Source organism: Pteropus medius, unplaced genomic scaffold (genome assembly GCF_902729225.1).
Source record: "Pteropus medius unplaced genomic scaffold, Ma_sr-lr_union100, whole genome shotgun sequence".
Classification (NCBI taxonomy): Eukaryota; Metazoa; Chordata; class Mammalia; order Chiroptera; family Pteropodidae; genus Pteropus; species Pteropus medius.
This window is the reverse complement of record NW_024340696.1, coordinates 5,198,595-5,222,730: the sequence shown is the minus strand read 5'-3', so window position 1 is coordinate 5,222,730 and position 24,136 is coordinate 5,198,595. Positions and strand designations below refer to the sequence as shown.

The window sequence follows — 24,136 nt, the reverse complement described above, 5'->3', positions numbered from 1 at the left end:
TCTATACATCTTTAAGAAAACCAAAAAGTGATATAGAATTCCTAAGATTGATGAACTTTTAAACATACCACCGTCAGAATTCTGGGTTCAGCTGCATTTGGAATCCTTCATTGCTGACAACAGTCTCAAATGACAATCTTCTTTTAAGCACTCTTCAGCATGACAACAGAAAGTTCTCCCCTCCACGCCTGCTTTTTCCATTAGCTAGAGTGTTACATATTAAATACTGCTGTACAAAGCATTTGACTGGAGAGTTTTTAGACAACTCTTCGAATGCTTGAGTCTGAATAATATATATATTTTTAAAAAAGACAACTCATCTCTTTATAAGGATATATGTACTGTTTTTTATTACATTTTAAGGGGGTTGGTTATGGGCTGCCATAGGGGGCTGCCTTTATGTGTCATTGGTTAATAGCGTATGACTCATCTAAGTGACAGTTAGTCATATAATGTCAGTGACATTTTGATGAATTTATTGTCAGTTTTTAATAATCTATTATACTTTAAGATATTTGAATGAGTTGGGCAGATTAACATAAAAGGTGGGAGGTATGTTTCAATCTGAATAAAGTGCTTTGGCAAAAAAAAAAAGAAAAACAAAAAACAAAAAAAAATACCTTGTTTTACTGGTGAGTGAGATAATTTTTTTTTTTTGGTAGCTGAGTGGGGTTCACTAGAATTTCCTATGTATTTTTTTAGATTTTCATGGAAATTGCCTCATTTTCTTGTTCATTAAAGAGAGCCAGAGGACAGAAAGGACAATTAAGGGGATCATTTTATAAACTGTATAAATGTCTAACCAATGTACTGTATACTTGAAACTAATAATAAAATAAAAATGAAAAAAAAAAAGAAAGGTACAATAGAAACCTTTGTGGTTTATGAAAACTCTGTATCTGTTAAACTAGACATTGTATTATTTTGGCTCTGGGTTGAATATAATGAAGTGATTGTAATCTGAAAGCAACAGAAGTAAATGTTATGTAAAAATAAATAAAAAATAATAAAATTGAGTCTTTTGTCCCCCTGTGGGCACATTTACACGATAAGATGCGAAAGATGATTACATTTATTTCTGTTAAGAAAGCCTCCTCAGGACAGCTTATAATGGAATTGATTAAACACTAAACTAAGAGGTAGCCACTTAATAGATATGGCCTTCAGTTAATCAGTATGCTTAAGAATTGATTTTCTATTAGGCTCACAAAATGAAATTTTAACTTGACACATAGTCTGAAACCTTAAAACAACAAAAGGTAGATTACTATAATCCCTGTGTTTAAACTGCCCATGGCATCAAGGGATTAATAAAATCATACAAGTTTCCATGACTAGGATTTTTATCTGGAATCTTGATTTGTATCCTTTTTTTTAATACAACGTGTGCTTTAATAATTTGTTTACCCAATTTTTCCCTTTATCACACTTTTTTTTTATTTTTTAAAATTTATTTATTTAAATTAGCTTCAAGTATACAGTGCATTGGTTAGACATCTATATAGTTCATAAAATGATCCCCCCAGTTGCTCCCTCCCTCCCCGGCCCTCCACTTAGCCATCATATTAATGCTAACTGCATTCCCTCTGCCGTGGCCCCATCCCCGTGATCAACTATCAACTCCTAATTTTACTTCTTCAACCCTTCACCCCATTCTCCCAAAGAAATCAACAGTAAGAAAACAATTTTAAAAACTTCCACAAGCATCAAAAATTATTTAATAAACAGAGTTTTATTTTTGTTGAAATTTTTTCTTTTGAGGACAGTGATAGCTGCTCAAAATACGAATATTTTGGTGGATTCATTTGGTGAGATTAAGAAGTCTGCATGCCAATGCGAATTGAAAAAAAATACATGGGGAGTTGAAGGACTATAAACAGAAGAGATATAATGAGTATTTTATAGTTTATCAGGATCTGAGCACAGGAGTTTCAATTTTATTATTTTTCTCTGAAGCATTAAACATCAAGGAAAGCACAATATAAATGGTCCTTAGTGTACATGATCATTCCCCAGTAATGCAAACATGTTCTTTAACTGCCTGATCTACCTGTCTTGTGGCTTCGACAGTGCTTTGTGTACAGCACAGCACAGTGCTTAATAGTATGGTCATCTCCATATAATTCTTGCCAACTGCTTACCCAGAGGTATGATAAAAGGGGAGTCACTTCACCATTCTGAGCCTCCATTCTCTACCTATTCAGAGTTGTTTTGAGGCTAAAAGAATATAGGTTATCAACAAAATCCCTGAGAGGACCTTAATAAATGTTAGCTGTTGTAATTATTTCAGACGATCATTGTTATGAATGTTCCAACTCTCAATCCTGTTATCCTTCTGATACACACATAACCTGGAGGGCCTGGTTACCTGATTTCCTCCATAACCAGAAGCGGGAGATTAATGAGGTCGCCTTGACTTTGAATTACTTTTGATCTGACTTCTCTGGCTGCCTTTATGTTCAAGCAGCTAGAAAATCAGTTTAATGTGAGCTTATTATTGATTAAATGTATGAATATCAAGTAAAACAATTATCTGTACCATTTAACTGGTATGCTCACACACTAATATATTGAATTTACTTTCATATCCCAAAAACGTATGTAAAATTTCTGCATACAAGTTATTGCAGCTCTCATTTTAGATCTAATGTCCTTCAGGGAGGCTTAGGAGATAGATATTCCAAGAGGAGCTCTTAAACACTCATGGGGAAAACCAGTAAGTTGGTGACTCGGGAAGCCTGCTATGTGTCTAATTACCAAGACATTAGTGCCAGGAGTCAGAAAACATTCAAGGCATCTTGTTTGTTTCCTTGTATTTGTTATGAAGTAAGACTTCCTAAGTAGACGGGCACATTTTGTTTCCTCTACAGTTTTTGAGGGAACTAAAGACAACTGCCCTAGCAGATCAATACTGTACCTAAATTTACTCTAATAATTAAAATGTCTCCATGCCTTGATATCCTAGCATTCTGCTCTGGACATAGCTGTTGGAAGCTGTAGGGGCTTTTGTGGAAGAGTGGGGTGAACTGTTTTGTTTTGCTTTGTTTTGTTTTGTTTTCTGAATGACAAAGGGAGCTACTCTGCTGTGATGCATCTGAAAATATTAAATCCACTGATCATTATGTAATCCCAAGGAATATACACCTCATCCCTTTTCACTAATTTTGTTGAAGTTTAGTATTAAGTTTGTAACAACTCCCTGTCTATTTTTATTTGTTTGTTGATAAAAGAGTAAATTATAAACAGGTCAACCCACCTCTGGGAAGTTCTGAGTTAGCCACACAATTATTAAAATGCAGAGCTGCTACTTCGGAGCAATAGTTTAGGTATGATTTAGAAAGGTATGGATAATATACACAAGTATATTTCTTACAGTTAACTACTGAACTGGAGTCAGAGAAGCACCGGGTCCTGGTATCAAAGAACCATGCTATGCTACAACCCAGTTCTGTTCCTGCCTAGCTCAGAGACTGGGCCAGAAATTTACCTCTCTAACATTATTTTTCATTGGTAAAATGAGCTTACTACTACTTACTCTCATTGAATTGTTAGGAAAATTAAATGAGATAATGCATACAAAGTGCTTGTAACAGCACTGTTGTATAAATGATTAATACACATCAGAGGGGCAAATTGAAATGCTACTTACGATGGTTGCCAGACTAAAAAGGTGAAGTCTTGAATAGCTCTTGTCTTGCCAGTATAGCAATGTATAAAAACACTTTTGGGAAAGGATCATCTTATTTCAAACACTGGTTCGGTTATTTACTAGCTGTGTAAAATTTTTAAATGAGAATGATAATATAATAATATTTATGGCTTAAATTTAAGAATACCTGAAGTAAACTTTGTCATTTGAATTTTACCATCCAGTGATAAACACTATAAAAAACTATTGTATACAATTCTAGTATTTTCTCAATGAAAAAGAGGTAGTTATTTTTATATAATTGGTATCAAACTGCACATATTGCTTTCATAACTACCTTCTTACATAATCATACTGACTGGGGGGTTTATTTTCAACTGCCTTGTTTGAGGGCATTGCTATTTTTAATTTTATCTTTTACTCTTGAACATTTAAGTGCTTTATTCTCCGTATTCCATTCCCTCACAAATTACAGTGTGAGAAACATCCTTAAACATAATTATTTGAGCTAACATCTAATTACACTCACTGGATAAATTCCTAGAGTGTGTCAAAAGGTAAGATTATTTTCAGGCTTTTAATCCTTATTGTCTAATTGTTTTCGAGAAAATTTGGATCAATATACATATCTACGAGCAAGAAATAACAGTTTGACAATGGTTAGTGTAAATTCTGGGTTTTATTTTGTTTTAAAATGTTTGGTTTAAAAACATTGCTTATGTTTGTATTTCTGCAATTGTTAGTACTGCTAATCACTTTACATGTTAAAATTATATTGTCTTTCAATTACCTTTTTACTTTTGCATTTATTAATTATAATATCTTTGCAGATTAAGATTAACCACCCTTTTGCATGTACATTCCAGTATGTCAGATCATCACATTTTAAATTTATCTCTTACTTTTACATTTTATTGTAATTTTGATACTTGATAGATAGTCAAATCTATCAAGTTTTCCATGATTGATTTTATTGTCGGTTTACAAAAGCCATTTAGAAAGGCCATTTATTTAATTCTGTGATTTAAAAATGCTTATGTTTCTTTACATATTAATTTTGAATTTACTATCTATTTAGCTCTTAAATTAATTTGATGTAAGATGTAAGATAGTCAGGTAAATTATTTCAATCCCTTCTGAAAAACTGACCAGTTATTGTGAGAACATCTGCACATTTTTTGAAGGATCAATATTTCTTTGCTGATTTGTAATACTATCTCTATTATAATACATCCACTTTGGGCTTAAGCAATCCACAGATAAGTTAGAGGGATTCTGGAAAATTTTATACTAAATCTTCTGGAAAATATAAACTAGCAATCAGTTAGTGTAGAACATGTCCTCGCCACTTTCTAGGATGGGATTCTCAGGGTCAAAGTAAGCAATTAAGTGGCACAAATGAGAAAGATGCCTCTTATGTTTGCAAGGAGAATAACTCTCTCCTCAGCATCAAAGATTCTGCAGAGAAGACCATGCATCCTTTGAGCTGCTGGAAAAGAGTTTTCTTAATAATAGGCAAGAAGATAAATTTAAAACACTGGCTTAAAATATCAATAAACTTCTATGATTTTCTGTATGTCTCATATTTTGTATGAAAATTAAATATTAGGGTATCATTTTCCATAATGATATATTACTAAAAAAAAGTATCACTTCAGGTTCTAAGTTAGGAAAATATTAACATTTTCTTGAGAAACTATCACAATAAATGCAAATAATTATCATTTAATTTCACGTAAAATCTCATCAATTAAAGCAGCCATATAAGGCTGCTTTAGTTTAGTCATTTATCTTGTAGTTTAAGTCATCATGATTTCTCAATTGTTGGGAAAAATATGCAAGTTCAAAATACATGATTTAGAGGCAAAGAGCCATAGAGGCAAATGAAATAGTTGCCAATATCCATATGAAAGGTACATTATAGAAGGCTGCAGAGGCTATCTCCCTCTCATCTTCTCTTCCACATGATCATCATTGCCAGTCTTATCAGAAAATTATTCCTATTACCAGCTGAGTTAAAGGCGAACACCATCTGCCAATGCCAGTTGACACAGTCAAACTGAATGGCCTTGTGATTTAAATTTAATGAATTGCTAAAATATTCATGTCAAGATTTTCCTGGTCTATAACCTCTTTCCTGTCTAATTTAATACCCAACATCCTGTAAGAGGAGACATCACTGTAATTTGGAATACAAATTCATATTCCTAGACTCATTACTGGCAACAGCTATAATTATTTTTGGCATCCCAAGAGATAGTAGCAGCAGTAAACTCTTCATTAATGGTTGCTACAGGAACTATGGATTCTGCTTCACAGTTTCGTTCCTTCTAACCTAGATTAATTGTATGCATTCCCTGTAAATTGTCCATATCTAGAGCCTTTGGCTGGTATATAGGGCATGGCTCCTTGATAGAGAGAAAAATTTTGCTTGTGAGGACCATTCCGTTGGCTATAGGATCTTATCTTCAAGTGTTATTCACAGAGTTCTCTATATTGATGATACAGAGAAAGGCAATATTTATTCAAACTATCTTAAAAACATTCCTTCTCTACTCTAGAACTTTGCTTGCAGTCAGCCCAAGTTCCCTAGTCTGAATTTATAGAATTGTTCCTTTTCTTAGATTACAAATTTGCTTCCTGAAATTTCCTATCCACACAGGTGTAACAGAACTATTTTGTGGAAACATTGAAAGAAAACAAACTTGCCTTTAAAAAAATTATTCTTTTGCCATTTTTTATTGGGTTTTTGTGACTGCTGCTAACTATACACATATAATTTAACTGAAATAACATTAAAATTTTATCTTGATTTACTATTATTATAAAGAAAGTACTTTTGTAAATAGAGATTTTTTAAAAAAGATAATTTCACAAAGTTTTAGAAAGGTTGTCTAGATACCATGCGATTTAGGTTATAATATTTAAATATACTTGGGTTGTCTAGAGTTAAATAGATAATATGAGTATGTGTAGAGGCACAATTTTCCAAATATTCCTAAATATACTCGGGTTCTGTAGAGTTAAATAGGTAATATGAGTATTTTGTAGAGGTACAATTTTGCAAATATTCCTAGTAACAGAAAGAATTCACTCTATATTAACAATCTTGGGTACCAGCCAACAGGCTATCCTTTAATTTTTATGGTTGTCTCCATTAGCTATTGCTAAAAAACAAACCCTCCCTAAACACTTTTTATTTAGCTTATGATTCTTTAGCTTATTTAGCTTATTTAGGCCAAGTGGGGTAGTTCTTCTGGTCTTAGAAGAACTCAGGGACTTTTTCATGAGTCTGCGTTTCCTGGTCTTTGCCACTGGACTTTCTCATATCTCTGCCTGAATTGGGCATCCGGGCTCGCCAGGCTCTGGTCTACATGGACTCATCCTCCTGTAGTCTGGCCTGGACTTTTTCACTTGGTGGGGGCAGAACCCCAAGATAAAGAATGAGAGTGGAGGATCTTCCAAGTATAAAGTTCAGCGCTGGCACATTGTCACCTCTACAGTGGTCTATTGGCCAAAGCAAGTCCCAAGGCCAGAGATAGATTTTATCTCTTGATGGGAGGACCTGCAATCTCATTGAAAATAGAGTGAATACAGAAAAGAAAGAACTGTGGCTAATTTTCTTCCTACCACAATGCCTCTGACATATTTAAATATGGCTCCCATTTTAAGTGTGAGGCTAGCTAAATCTAGACTTAGCTTATATTTAATGTCATTTGTAATTTCTAGAGCTCTTAGCTTTCTCCATTTATATGCATGCATCCCAGTACTTAGGTAACAATATCTGTGTTTGCCATATTTCTCCATCCTACAATATCATACTTCACATATAGTAGCTTTTAAATATATACTATTTACCCTATTACTTTATCAATATCACTTCATTGTATTAGCTCTCAATATTGCAGATCCTTTTAATCTCTAAAATATTAAAGAATTTTAGTATAAATAAATAACACATACTATAAGTTCAAGATTTGAAGCAAAATATTCTAAAGATATAATTCACTCTTCTGAAGATTAATTCCAGAACAAACTATAATGCCTTACAAATATACTTAGTTGACTAAATTATCATAAGCAGTGGATACATGATCAAAATAAAAATTCACCATGCTGACTCAAGACCATTGAGGAAATGTTTACACAATGGTTGACAAAACAATTTATCGAACAGATATAAAGTCTATCAACACAATGCCCGGTAAACTCATCGGATGTGTTTCTAGATTTATTTTTTCATTTTTACAGTTGACAAATTCAACACAGCTTCTCCTTAAATTCCATGTAAGACACCACCTTGAAGGATTTGGAGTTATTTCCTATGAACCTAAAGTTTTAGCTAATGGCAAATTTTGTGAGAAAGCTCTATTTGTTTTCTGTAATTCAGAAATTGTCATTACTCACAATGTAGCTTATATTAGGAGTCACTTTCCCCTACAAGTTTAGGCTCCTTTCCTGTTGACTCTTTACAAATTTGCTTTGTCATCCTGAAAATGGTCTCGTTACAACTGAATAACTTTTGTGAAGAAATAAAATATCAGATACATTGCATAATATGCACGGGGCAAGTTGCAACCAGTACAATCATCCTAAGCAAAGATCTTCAGCAACACAATTATACTCACATATATAAATACCTATTAATTTAAACCACATGAGAGTTGTTATTTTGTGGGGCATAAATGAATAAATACTGTTAATCTCATAAGATGAATTTAAAAATATACACATACCATAATATATACGTAATTATATACACATATATACTCATATTATTTCATGGTGGAGTAGAATAAGAGGAAGGTTGATAAATTTACAAATTGAAAGGTATCCAGACAGTAGTCCAAATAGCGGATATATAGTCATTGCCTTTTGAGGTTCCCTGTGGCAAATGTATACAAAGAATGTATTCTAAGCCAATTATTTTGCCCTTCATTTAAAGATAAGCTTTGCAAGCAAGTAACCAGTTAATGGCTTTTAAACATTTTTTTTTTTTTTGTAATGGAACCATTGGTTGAAATGGAATTTGTGTTGTGCCCTAATTTATGAAATAGATAAAAGTGGACATATTCTGATAGAAGTTAGAAGAGTGAATCCAAAAACATCACTGAGTCATAACATTTATACAATTTGAGTAGAAGTGCAATAGTAGATGATTACTGCATCAGGTAGATTTGCCAAGACATTAGACTAGGATTTCTTAAATTCAACATCTGTGGCCTATTACCATCATCACACACCATCTCTTATTTTAATGTCAAAACCAAAATATGCATATAGGTTTAACTGATTCTTCTTAACTTTATATTCTAAAGTTCAAATTTAGTCAGAGATTTGGGAATTGGCTACTGAAGAGCAGAAATGAAATATAGGGTAGATTGGGGCGGCATGTGGTAAATTCTAAAGAAGCAGATATACAGATTTTATTTAATCTTAGTTTATTTTCTAACTATTTGAAGTATGCTATGCTTGTCTTCCTATTGGTGATAAAGGCATCTTAAGGAACAACCTCTGTTTTTCCTTAGTTTATGTTATAATTCCTTCATTGGAACAATGCTTTACAGATGGTAGAGACTGTCTAAACATCCATTGTATTGATCAGACAGGGAGAGAGAGAGAGAGAGAGGGAGAAGAGAGAGAGAGAGAGAGAGAGAGAGAGAGAGAGAGAGATGAAGTAAACACAGGGAGATAAATCCCTGATTTGTAAAGATAACCTAAGAATTATTGTCACAAAATAGTGACTTCTTTAAATAAAACCAAAGAGGAATAAAGAAATTTGGCAGAAGCATTATCCCTGAATTTATTTATTAAAGTTTGTTTTTTTTTATGATAGTGATATTTAAATCATTCCACATTTATTCACGAATGCTTTGTGGTGACTAATAAAGGGATTTGCAAAGTTAATCCAAGCCAAACCAAATCAAACATCACAGAGAAAAATATAATCACGAATGTGATTGTTAGTCATGCCGTGACAATGAAAGCTAAATCATTCCTTGTATTAAATTAGCTTTTACAAAGGCATTTCTATTTTAATCAATAAAAACAAGAAGAAAAGAAAGGTAAGCTTTGATTGAGTCAGGATTTGTCTTGGAACATATCAAAGGGGTATTGGATGACCACACTCAAAAGCTTTGAAGAGTCTTTTTGCGGAATGCTGCAATTGCTCGAGCCAGGTTTCTTTTCTTTGATTGAACGCTAGACCAGTTACTTATTTGTTATTGAATCATAATTTTAATGAAGTATTCTCAATCTCAAAGTTGTTATAAAAACCTGCTGTACAGTCAGCTTTTACTATGCTCCAGATACTTTCATAGGGTTATCTCATGTAGTCATCAAAGAATTTTGTCAAGCAGACAACATGATTCTAATTTTACAGATAGGCAAAACAAGGCTAAGTGAGTTTAATTAACCAGCTCAAGGTATCACAATTAGTAAGTAGGAGAACTGGAAATCAAGTCTTGGTCCATTTGATACTAAAATCTATGTACTCATTAAATCATGCTGCTTTTCAAAAAACATGAAAAATAAATAATCTCCTAAAGAAAATATTGCTGAATGATTTTGCATTTCAGATTATTTTTAAAAGTTCTGTTTGATAATATAAATGAATATAAAGTCTACATATTATTTTTGACTTTTGAGTCCTTAAGTATGTATATTAAACTGCGTGCCCACTTATACTCTCTAGCATGATATAGATTACTACTGAAAATATTGAATATTGAAAGGTTTTAGAAGTTATGGTCTTCAAATGGCTTATTGATAGTATAATCTGCATTACCTTAGGCAATCTTCTCTTGGATTCAGAATTATCTTTGGGGATAAAATCTTTAATGAGCCGAGATCGGTCATAATTAGCATGTTCTGATTCATCGATGTAATCTTTATCTTTTCCTAGGGCTAGAAAAGAGACAAAGACAATTACATCCATTTTTATCCTTCTTTTTTTCTCTCTCTTTAACATATACTAATCTTTTTTAAATGTTTACCCAAGGCTCAGTCAAATAAAATTTGGCCCATTCATCCAATAAATAAGCCAGAAAATTAATAACACAAAAGCTTGTCTGTTAGTGAGTTAATATGTACACTACAGTAACTTCATGAGAATTAAATGCATCTCTGCTATTTAATTACTTAAAACTGTTTGAAAATAAAATTAGAATTATGCTAATTCTATTGGATACATCATCTCTTCTGAAGTTGAAGATATTTGTAAGAATTCAGTAGATTCTTAAGCATTTATTTGTTTAATTAAAAATTGTATAACTTTGAGAATTATTTTCTTAAAAATTGGAAATTTTATAAATGTGAATTTGACTTAAAGGTGTAAGAAGTCTGAGAAATCATAGAAGAAATTTTAACAAACATTACAAGGAAGATTTAAAAAATATATTAGGAGACTGAACTCAAACTACAATTGCAAAAAGGAAAAAGGTCATGGAAAATGATATTTACCATTGAAATGATACAAGCAGTAAGACACTGTAGTATCAGTCATATTTAAGTATATGAATAATGAACACGCTATAATCAGTGTAAAAGAAAATAAAATAGAAAATCTCTATGATGACTATAAAAAGTACTATTGATACACTTCACAAAATTCATATTCCAAGTGATACAAATATCTCTTCAAATTAAAAAACAAAAAGATTCATATATATTTAGACTTTTAAAATTAATTAAAATGTTTTAGAGAGAGTTTTTTCCCCCTGATCTGTTACTACTATTAAGCATTAATATTGACTTGGACGACTATATGTAGTAATTTAAAGAGTTCAATCATCTGACATAGTATTATGACAGAAGAAAAAACAATTTGTTTATAATGCATGCATTGATTTCTTTTATTAGTAAAGCTTAACATCTGCTATAACATGATATGCCAGGGATAGCTGGTAGTACCAGGTTCTTAACAGTAGTATGAACAAAGATCAGACAGGTCACATTATGTCTTAGGATATAATTAATTGCCAATTATGTTAAAATTCTCTAAGTATTTAAGGTTATAACTAGACCTATTAATATAGCTAACATGGGTGGAAGATTAACATACAAAGAACTGGAATCTTTATATGTATTATTTCTTTTAACCGTTATACAACTCTATAAAGAGGGTATGATTTTTTACTTACATTTAATAATAAGTAAATTAAGGCATATGGAAATTAAATAGCATGCCAAAGTCACTAAACCAACAAGGGGTACATCCAGAACTGAAACTTATCAGGATCTAACTTCAAAGCAGATGTTTTGTGAAAATACTGTTTCCTCTAGATTTAAGTAAATTACAATTCATTCATTCAACAATTGTTTATTAAACACCTATGACATGCCAGACATTCTTTTAAGAGTTATAGCAGTAAACAGAACATTCAACTAAGAGAAGAAAAATAAATAAAAACAAATAGAGTAAAATACTTAGTATGCTTTGCAGTCAGCACAGTAGTGAGTAAGGGTGAAAGCATCAAAGGTGGGAGCGGGGTTACTTTAGTACACAGAACTGTAGTAACATTTGAGCAAAGACCAGATGAAGTGAGGCAGTAAGTCACGTGGGAGGTAAACTAGAAGAAGAATGGACCAGATGGAATAAATAAAAAATGCAAACTCTGGACTTGCCTTGAACTGTTGTCAGGTGAGTGAGAAAGGAACTGAAATTTTGGATTAATTTGTTGAAGTAGTTCCCAAACTCCACCATGTTCAACTTCCAGGTTTGTAAGGCACAAAATGCTTAGTGCTCTGTTTCCTTCTCTTTCTCTTTGTTCTCCTCCCTTTTCCTACCTTTCCTTTCTCTCTACTCCTCTTCCTCCATTCTCTCCCTGTCTCCCTGTGTCTCTCCCCCAGCTCTTCCATCTTTTTTTTTCATCTTTTGATTTTAAGCAGCAATAGATAAACTTCATATACTATTGAGGGTTGTGCACTGGCCTGTGGGTCAGAAAACTGCTATTTCTCATTTTAAATTTGCCATATCTTAACTATGTAATTTTCTTTCCCTTCACCTGTAAAGTGAAGGTTTTGAATAAGATCTCAAAGGGTCCTTTAAGCTCTAAAAATTATTTAACAAAGACTATGGGGAAGGCAAAGATGATAAGGGACTATATATAAACACACATACACACATAAATAATGCTTAGAATTCAATAATAAAAACACAACTCGGTTTAAAAATGGGCAGAGGATTTGAATAGATATTTCTCAAAAAATATCATTTTTATTTATTTTAATTCCAATAAAACCCATAAGAGACCATTTTATAACCACTAGGATGGCTATAATCAAAAAGACAGGCAATAACAAGTGTTGGAGGGAGTGAAAAATGGTACAATTGCTCTGGAAAACAGTCTAGCAGTTCTTCAGAAGTTTTAACATGAAGCTACCATAGGATTCCACATTCCACTCTTAGGTATATACTCAAGAGAAATAAAAACATAAATACACACACACACACACACACACACACACACACACACACTAACTGTACACAAATGCTTATAGTGGCATTATTCATAATAGCCAAAAATGAAAACAATCTAAATATCCATCAATTGATGAACGGACAAAGTATGGTTTATCCAAACAATGGCATGTTATTTATTAACAGAAAGGAATGAGAGAAGTATCAAATAATTCTAAAACATGGATGAACTGTGGAAACATTATGCTAAGTGAAAAACGTCAGTCACAAGAGACCAAATATTGTATGATTTCATTTATATGAACTATCCAGAATAATTTATTTATTGAACTATCCAGAACTAATTTAAAGAGATAGTGAACTAATGGTCGCCTATGGCTTAGGGTCTAGGATGAGAATAACGAGTGTTTGCCAACAGGTATGAGGTTTCTTTTTGAGGTCATGGAAATGTTCTAAAACTGACTGTGGTGATGGGAGTCCATGTTTTTGAATATACTAAAAACCACTGAAGTGCACACTTTAAAAGGGTAAACTGTATGGTATGTGAATCATATCTCAAGAAAGTTGTTATATTTTTAAAAATCCAAGATTTTCAAAACCTAAGAAAACTATTTAATGTGTTGAAGCAGGGAGCCTGATGCAGTGGAATGAGAACTAACATTGGTTCAGCAAACCCAAGTTAAAATTCTGGTTATGTCATTTATTAGCTTAATGGCAGTGGCTCAGTTTCTTAATCTGAAAATCTGAGGTAATAAAATCCTATCATTCCAAAGATTAAGTAGGACAATCTAAGTGACTTGAACATGTTAGGTACTGAAGAAATATATATGCCTTTTCTTTGGCCCTTCTTTAAATTCACAGTTCTAGTATTTAGGAATCTAGAAAATAAAGTATGTAAATTGAGGCTACCCAAAAGCCATATATCTTCCATTTTAAAGCTTAAGTAGATAGGAAACACTGTAATTACTTTGAGTATGTCAATGAAAAATTTAAAATTAAATTATACATCTCATTTACAATCATCAATAAAATGATTCATGAGAAAACTTTTGTTGAGTTGAGTGGAAATCCATTAAATGTTCTAAATTTTGGTTGCGAGCCACCATCATCTCAAAGCTCAAGGGGCCCCGAGCAGTATAGCAGAGGCCACTATGACCTTAACAGAAACCTTACAGTCATCTGTGGGAGTGTAATTTTAATAGCCAAATAATTCCAGCTCAATAATTCTTTATTATAATGCCATTTTATTCCATTACTTTGTTACATTATGTTAGAATTGCTGGAGAATCTGAGAATGGATGAAGTAAATCTTGGGCAATTTTAAATATGTGTGAATGATCTTACTAGTTGGCCTCCGCTAGTTTGCACCTGTGCACCCTTCTCATACATTGCTAATAATGGTGTGTTCCAGGACTATCAGGGTAGCTGAGGTTGAAGATTAAAATAATAATAATAATGCTTTAAAGTTATTGTCATATTTTATAATTTTTATATTATCTCCAACATATATTCCCTTACATCTCTCAAAAGCTCTTAATTCAATTCTGCTCAAACAATGTTTATTTACATTACATAAAGGAATCAAACCATAATATTGATATCTCCATTTCACAAGCTGGAAAACTGAGGCACATATAGTGTGTACTCTTGTGGTTAGTTAAAGAATTAGTACCTAAAACTGGATCTTCTGACTGCTAATAAATTTCAGGATTTTTAAAATTATTGTTCCATCAAAGTTTCTCATGAAAAATAAATCTAATGGTTTATATATGGTTGACTCAGTGGTTAAAACATGGTGATAGCAATGATCCAAATGTATTAATCCTTCGCAGTTCATTTGTTGCCTACTTCTCCCTAACACTAATACTAGTCCTGACAGTAGCCAGTCACAGTGAGAGTACTACTGGAGCTATACTCAGTCAACCCCACGACTACACAAATCCTGCAGATAAAGTGCTTTCCACTGTGTCAGTGAACCAATGTTTATTCTACCCACATCTATCCTTCCATACAATACACCCAATCATCATGTCTCCAACTATCTATCATTTAGTAGATAGTATGTGCAAGGCAATATAAATAAGACAGAAATAAATAGCAATTATAATCACCTAGTGAACTGAGCACGAATACAGTCATATCCAAAATAATAAATGCTATAATAAAAGAAAGGAGAAAACATCTAAATGACTTTGAGTATTAGGGAGGATTCAAATGACAGCAATATTAAAAACATATTTTTCTACTCCTTAAAAAGTGTGATGACTAATGGATCTTTAAATGTTCTACAAAGAGATTTGTCAACACAATTTAAAGGAAAAAGAAACATAATCAGATTAGGCCCTCAATGAGAAAAATAACAAAGTACTGATTCCTAACAGGTGAGAAAAATCACGGTGATAAATGACATCATGGAGATCAAAGTAATGAGTGAATTCTACAGCAGAGGCTCCAAGAGGTGTTCATATGTGTGTGTATATGTGTGTGTGTGGATGTTCTTTTATCCATTGGTCTGTCCTTTCACTGATCCTAAAAATGTTCTTTGAGCACCTATCATGTGCCAGGTACTGTTCTGGATTCTGGGCTATGGGCATCAACAAGATTGACAAAGTTTCTGTCCTCTGGAAACAGAAAGAAGGAGAAAAATAAATCACTTAATTTCAGGTAATACTTAAGTATTATGAATAAAAATAAATCAAGAGTAGGAGACGCAAAGTGTCTGTATAAATTTGCTTATTGTCAGTGTGAAGGCCCTGGGATAAGAGAAAGCTTATTATGAATAAAGAACAAAAGAAGGTTGGATTGGCTGCAGTATTATAAAAGGAAGCATTAGGAACTGGCCTAGAGAGGCCAGGCCCAGGTATCCTCTAAGGCCTCTGAAGCCCACAGTAAAGAGTTTATATTTTAAATATAACAGGAAACCTGGAGAGATTGGAGTAGAGAAATAATGAGATTTAATTTTCCTTTTATTAAAGCTTTCTGTAACTGCTGTGTGGAAAATAAGACTATAAGGAGGCAAGAGTTGGAGCACAGAGACCAAATAGGAGTTATGACACTAGATTACCAAGTGATAGGAGCAGACTGGACCAAGGTGTAGCAGTGGATATAGCATTTGTAGCAGAAAGTGTTGAGCAGTGTCAGATTCTGAATATAATTTGAGGCTTGAGCCAAGGGGACTTACTTAATGTGTTTAATAAACGAATAGATTTACAGTGACTGTAAGCCTGTTACAATCGGAAAACAGTATGTTTTTTCACTGCAATTCCCTTATTTCTATAATCCTCAAATAGGTTGGTAACATTAGTATAAAGTTCTTTTTTATACCATATTAATATGAAACATTGGAAAAAATAATGAAAATTGGTGGAAATTATCTAATACTACAGAATGAAAGCAAAATCACCATGTACTCATTTGAGCATAATTGATTTATGAAATAGGAATAATGAGCATTCCAGCAAGTGAAATTAGTAAGTTTGTAGAAAGCAAACAAATACCTTAACTATCTAATATAAATCGCTTCCTGAAGGAGTTACTTCATAACATCAGCCAAATGTTGATTTCACAAGATTAGGCAGATGTATATTTTTGTTGGTTGGACTCAAATTAGGTTGGTCTTAATAAATCCTATTTACTTCACTTCAAGTTACCCAATTTTATTGCAATTTAGACATAGGCAGAATCAAGCTTCAGTTACCTGTTAATACAGATTTCTGTTATCGTTATTTTTCAGAATACAAATGAGAAAAAAGGGCAGGTGATAGTAGCAGAGTTTCTAGGATCTATCATCTTTCAAATACATTTTACCATGTAATGTTATCCCTACTCCCACCTTTCACGACTTCCATTCTGATACTCATCAACATCTTGCAGAGCTGGTGTTTCTTCGCCATCACTAACCACTTTTCACTTTAAAAGCTTCTATTCCTATTATGGTGATTAAGATAGAAGGTGTGACTTCTTAGGTTGGAATCTCACTTCTCCATTGGCTAAGCTATATGGCATTTGGCAAGTTATTTTATCCCTTAGTGAATCATGTTTCTCAACTGTAAAAAGCGTTTGATAATAGTACCTAAACAAAAACATTGTTATGGGAATTAAGTGAGATAATGAAGGTAGAGAGTTGTGCAATAATTGTTCAGTAAATCATTGTTATAACGCTGTGCCATAAGAATCACATTTTGGTGATAACAGAAATAGCTGGTTAGTAAAGATATCTCTGAGCCCAGCAGAATTTAATGTGAAAAATAAGCTTTGTTTGTGAATGAATAAAACAATAAACAAGTGTTTGTTGAATCTCTATGATGATGTACTAGGAGCTGTGGTGAAGCTATGTCTCTTCATTTAATTCAACAGTCTTGCAAAGTATGGATCATTAATCCCAATTTACAAATGAGATTAATGAGGCTCAGATAGGTTAATAATATGCCACATTCACACAGCTAGGAGATTTGACCAGTATCTGGATGGGAAAACAGCACTTCATATTATTCTACAAATCTTGTTGGACAACCTTAGTGGAAATTCCCAGCTTTAAACCAATAAAACCATGAATATTCCCTTCCTCTATAGCTTTCATTTTGAACAATAAGAAATATCAATCCTCAAACAGGTGACTGTCAGATGAGAAGGGAGTTGAGGGGTTAAGTGAAAAAAGGTGAAAGAATTAAGAAGTACAAACTGGTATTTACAAAATAATCATGTGGATACGAAGTACTGCATAGGGAATATTGTCAATAATATTGTAATAACTGTGTGTAGTGCCAGGCGGGTACTAGACTAATTGAAGAAATTGCTTTGTAAATTATATAAATGTCTCACCACTATGCTATACACCTGAAACTTCTACAAAATAATATTGAATATCAACATTAATTTAAAAAGTTACATTCTAAGAATAAAAAAAGTCTTGGAAATTAAATAAACATGATTTTGCCCCTCACACGCATGCACACACACACACACGCATGCATGTACCTGCATGCACACACATGAAAAGATATTTGGAAGAAAAATTCAGGGAATCTCTCAGAACCAAGACAGAAATCAAAACCACAAGATGAAAGAAAAGTTTCTAAATTTTAGTTGGACTTCCAGAAAGACAGGAAGAAAAATATAAAAGGGAATAAATTGTGGGAAAATTATATCAAAGTGGAAAGGAGATATGAGACAAACTGAAAAGACACAATTTCTAGAGCAGGATGAATTAAAACCACATGTGTGTTTCTACACACACCCTTAAACATAATGTACAATTCTATAATACAAAAAGTAAAGATAATAAAAATGTACATACAGAAGAAAAATATCAATTACAAAGGAATAAGAATCAGACAGCAGTAACAACGTATGCTAAGTGACAGTAAATTAGTCATCAAATTTCTAGAAAAAATTATTTTTAATTTAGAATTTTATAACCAATCAGTTGTAAGAGCAAATTAAAGTCATTCTGTATATACAAAAACTTAGAAAGTTTGCACAACACCAACCTTTAAAAGTAGTTGCTTAAGGATATACTCTAAAAAATGAGAATGAAAACTAACGAAAAGGAACATATTGGGCATCAGAAATTGGAATTAACCAATAACCCAGTGAAAAGTCAGTGGACACCAAGAATTTCTTAAATAAGAAGAGTGAGAAGAAGGATATAAAAACAAGAAACCAAAACATAATGGGAATATTTAGAGGAAGAAATATTTTTGTTCTCCCCAGAAGAAAAAAATCAGATAACCTAGGAAAATAAAACTAACAAAAGTTTGTGGTATAAAAAAGTATAATGTGTAATTTTGAGTATTTGATGGAGGGATAGAAATGGGAATCAATATGACCTTGATTCTAGGAATATTCAAGAGTGGCACAGAGGTCATAATGACTTGGAACTATTTGAAAGGAAGTAATACTACATCTGAGGAAGGTACTGCTTTCATAGCTGTAATATATTTACCAAGTAGGAGTCAAGATACGTTGTTGAAATGTGGCAACATGATATAAAGGTAAAAATATACTATTTAAAGTTTTAGCGGAGAGATTTGAATTTAAAAAAGCAACATAACTATGAAAAATTGAAAAGTTATACGAGTGGGCTAAACCTTTATCTAGCACAATAGAAAATCAACAATGATGCTAAAAATGATAAATCTAGACATATAGTAGTATAATGTATTTATTCACACAGAATTGAAACTTCCAAAAGACTACAGCAGAAATCATTAATTTTTTTCAGTTAAGAGATTGTCATTCACTATGTCTTCATAGATTATCTGAATGTCAAACTACATATGAAATTCTTTAATAATTTTTTAACCTCAGAATATTATAGTTGCCCAAAAAATGTTAAGAACCAAACATGAGTATTTTTTTCTAAAAAGATAATAATATTCTAGGTTTTAAGAAGACAGCTTACTTTTAGAAAGAAGGAAAGGAGGGAGGATATATTGGACATCAACTCACCTAAGCAAAAGTCACTGAGGTCAGTGAAAGAGCATTTGAGCATGGAGTCTTTTTTGTCCCCTTCAGCATTAACTGGAAAAAAAAAAATGACTCTTTGTAGATTTGAGAAATAAAAGCATGATGATTAGAAAAATGACCATGGTGACTGATAGCTCAATGATGGCTAAACAACATAAAGAATTTTTTTTTTAAGTTAATGAGTTGAAATTAGTTATTTAAAATTTCATTCAGTAAGGGAAAGAAACATCTATACTATATCTTAATATCTTCATCTTCTGGAATAAGCCACTTTCCTTATTCGACATGGATGTAAGATGACTATTTATAATATAGATAGTGATTTCACAATATTATTGAAAAGATAATCTTAGTATTTTCGAGTTATCTAAAGGAAGAAGCAACCCTAAGGATCATAAAGGAATGTATTCTCATAAGACATGTGCCTCTTAGAGAGGGATGGGAAAAGAAAAATGTATCCCCATCCACTGAATGATGGCGGGGACTGGTTGTATTTTGACACCTGATTCTTGTCAAAAAAAAAATTGTCTAAAGGCATAATGGTGTGTCTCTGATGAGTGGATGTGTGTAGAAGAGTGCCTAAGCGTAGTCAGAGTCTCTTTAATGTGGCATCCAGCTGTGTGTCAGGCCTGTGTTACCTAAGCCTTCGGTGTCAACATTTGGTTGCCAATACTTGTCCCACCACATCTTCCTGTAACTAAATCTTCACTGCTCTATTGTTAATATTATTTAAAGTCTTTGGTCTTTCTTTATAGGGAATTAAGTTTATTATTAATGACATGTTCTACTCCATCTCTGCGAATAAATTTTCACCAGGAATGGTAATGAGTCGATTCAGGTAAGCTGATCTGTCTTCTCCTGAAAACAGCAAGTGTTAGGTCAAGGTTTCATGGAGTTGTCTACCCTCAAGGCATGACAGAATTGAAAACACATCTGGCCAATGAATGGCCTTTCATCTGACTGGCATAGGGTATTGTTCTCCTTCTTATGTCAGGTGCCTTCCTAAAAATCTTTATAAATACTAGTGGAATGGATGAAGAAAAGAAGGAATGGTATGAATAAACTTACCCTTCGTAAGTTGAACAAGAAAAGAGAGCTCACCTTGCTCTGCTTTGTCAGCAGAGATTAAGGTTACAGAAGTGGGAGCCTGCGATTCACTCTCAACTGACTGGAAGAGCGAGGTAGACTGGCTCAAGGTCTTTGAGTAAGCATAGCTCTGGACCAGACAAGGCAGGGATCTCCTAGATGGTTTTAACGAAGTTTCTTTTGCTATCTCACTCTTGCTTAAATTCATACCTGAAAATCCAAATTGGTGAGTGTTAGCAATAAGAAATAATCAGCAGAAGTTAATAAATAATTTTAATTCTTGTGATATATGTTTCTGGAAACTACTCTTGAAAAGGACCATTTAGGAATTAGAATTGAGTTAGTTTTGTTCATATTTTGTCAGGGGAAATGTTTAGAGATTTTTGTCAAATAGTTCTCAGAATAGTTCTTCTTCCAGTTTGATCTTTCACCATTTAAAAAGGTTCTGTATGAAAGAGAGAAGATGTTTAAGTTCATTTGGGTCATTATGAGAACAATGATTTTAATTATCTTTGGATAAAACTAACCATTTAGGTTTTCAAGAAGAAAAATAAATAAAACCTGATTCATAAACATTCAAATTAATATTACTAAAAGAAGTCCTTCATTCTATATCCTAGACTCCCTTAAACATATACATAAATGCATTAATGGAGACCAAGAAGCTGGAAAGAGATGACATAGTATATTACTAGCTAGCAGGCAGGGGTCAAGAGAGAGCATTCCTGTGCTGAGGGAAACAGTCTCTCCCCTCATTCAAGAAGGCTGATCTGCTAGAATGCACCTCAACAAGACTCTGACTCCATAAGTGGAAGCCCCAGCAACTGTATGCTACAGCAAGGATGACCCCACTAACCTGTCCCCATGCACTGCCATCCCTGATGTCAATCTCAGGTCATTCCTCATCCCCAAACTCTAATCCTCAAATATCTCTGGTCACTGCCATTTCTGACAGCATCTCCTACCCAGATTGTGTCACTATGTCCCTGGAAACATGTCAAACATCGGAAAACCCACTTAATTTCATCCTCAGGTTTCTCTATAGGTAATCCATTTTCTTTCCTAATCTCACCCAAACCTGCACTACACCATGGATTTATTGAAGAATAATTGACAAATACAGTTTTATAACTTTAAAGTATACAATATGATGATTTGATATACAGTAGTCTCTCCCTTCTCTGAAGTTTTGCTTACCACGGTTTGTTACCTGAGGTCTGAAAATATCAAATGAAAAATTCCAGAAATAAATGATTCGTAAGTTTTAAGTTGCCTGCCATTCTGAAAATTGTGTTAAAACCTCACACATCCCACTGTGGCCTACCAGAGATATCAATCACCTCTTTGTCTAGAGTGTACAAGATAAGGAGATCACATTCATATAACCTTTATTACAGTATATTGTTATACTTGTTCTATTTTACTAGCAATTGTTGTTAATCTCTTACTGCATTTAATGTATAAATTAAACTTTATCAGAGGTATGTATATATAGGAAAAAAGTAGGGTTCAGTACTGTTTATAATTTCAGGCATCCTCTGGGGTCTCTGAATGCATCCTCCATGCATAAGGGGGAGACTACTGTACATATACAATGTGGAAGGAGTACAGAGATCAGGATAATTAACACATACATCACCTCACATAGTAAACTCTTTTTTCGTGTGGTAAAAATGATTATCAACCATCAACAACTTTCAAATATACTGTACCATATTAATAACAAGTCACCATGCTGTACCTTAGGTCCTCAAAAATTATTCCCCTTATAACTGAAAGTTTGTATTCTTTCACCTTCATCTCCCCATTTTTCTTCATCTTTCCTCTCCAAACAAACAAACAAACAAACAAGAAAATACAACTTTAAAATTCCTGCCTTTAGGCTATTCCTCTGTTATTCTTTGTTGTCATTTTCATTTATTACTTCCAGGTTATTTCCCACCATTCATGAAAAATTTAGCTTTTAAGTCACTTCTTTCTTGCTATTTTCTGCTTAATACCTATCATTCTCATCCATAGTATATATTTTATTTATTGACTCTATTTTTGTATACATCACTAGATTGCAAGCTCCATGGGACACTGATTTTTCTTTTATTTACTGCATTATCTTCAGCGTCTAAACAGTTTTTGGCTCATGACAGTCAATGAATGTTTGTTTAATGCAAGGTATTAGAATGTGATACCGTGTACTCCTTAAGGGCAGATTTATGTCATAACTTCTTTGTATCTCTACCACCAACTGCCAATGCCTGGTGCATAAGGGGTATTCAGAGAATGTTTGGAGAATATTTGGCTATTACTCAGCTCTTTCAAGAACCTCATTGTATTCAGTAAGTCTATAAAGAGATCTTTATGGGCCCAACTTCAAAAACAAAGGAACTAGGTCAACGATTTGATTTTCAAATAACTTAGCACTGTAAGGTGTTGTTTTAGAAAAATAGTTGTCACATTTCCCCATTTCATTTTACTTTGGTAGAAGATAACTTTTACAAAGCTGCTTGATCCTGAAGTACTCTCTAAAAAGAGAGTACTGAAACCTAAGTTGAGTAGCTGGATATGCATAGTCCATATGATGTGAATAAAATCATGGATTCCCCTCACTTCAGCGTTGGGTTTGGGCTTCATGCCACATTAGGATAAAGAGACTTCTGTGTGCTTATTACACTTCAGGCTTTGGGGTTGGTGAATTTTTTAAAAATTGTTTATTATTGTTAATTATGCCTACAGCACCTGGTCTTCCTAGGTGGTCTCCCATCCAAGTACTAACCAGGCCCGACCTTGCTTAGCTTCCGAGATCAGACATTGGGCTTGTTCAGGGTGGCATGGTCATAGACCATGGACCATGGCCCACTAGGGTGTGAATCCAGGACCTTCTGTGTGTAAAGCAGACATGCTAACCGCTACACTATGGAACCACGTCTGGTGAATTTTTTAAAAATTCTTTTTGGCAAATATTTATTTTATGCAAGTAAATGCCTCAACACATTTTCATTGTAAAGGTTTTTAGTTATAGAGGTAAATAGAATAAAAAAATAAAAACATTTTTGCTCTGATTCCAAAATTCTAATCTCTTCCCTAAATGCAACAAATACTATCACTTTCCTGCTCTTTGTCTACATAATTCTATACATAAGGAGGTCCATAAAATAGTTTTCTTACACAAATGGGATCAGCCAGTACGACACATTACACATTTGCCCACAGAATATGCCTTGAATATTTTTTTCTGTATAGATCTACCCTAGCCTTTTTACACTATTGCATTATATTCCATAGTATGTATAAACCATAATTTACTGTTCATTCCCTTGTCAATGGAAATTTAATTACTTTTCAGAATTTCACTTTAAAAATAATACTACGATTATTTTGGCATATGCCTTTTCTTGCATATTATAGCATTCTTGCATATGCTTTTTTGTACACACTGGGTATTTTTCCAAAAGGAAACATTTAGATGCACAACTGCTAGTTGGAAAGACCTGAATATTTTTCATTTAGATAAATAA

At 33.1% G+C, this 24,136-nt stretch overlaps 1 protein-coding gene and 1 pseudogene across 2 annotated transcripts in view; both read right to left on the bottom strand.

Annotated features, from left to right (window-relative positions):
* Window positions 1–24,136, bottom strand: part of ANO3 (anoctamin 3) — a 331,395-nt gene that overhangs the window by 129,963 nt on the left and 177,296 nt on the right. Inside the window, exons 4-6 of one of the 2 annotated variants that reach the window (XM_039865959.1) lie at window positions 20,640–20,834; window positions 19,521–19,592; window positions 10,437–10,555 (exon numbers count right to left, since the gene is read on the bottom strand). In XM_039865959.1, the coding sequence (XP_039721893.1) occupies window positions 10,437–10,555; window positions 19,521–19,592; window positions 20,640–20,834 (386 nt within the window). Of the gene's footprint in view, window positions 1–68; window positions 306–10,436; window positions 10,556–19,520; window positions 19,593–20,639; window positions 20,835–24,136 lie in introns of those variants that run through there. The other variant, XM_039865968.1, reaches the window with a different exon arrangement.
* LOC120610423 (uncharacterized) lies at window positions 23,346–23,461 on the bottom strand (annotated as a pseudogene).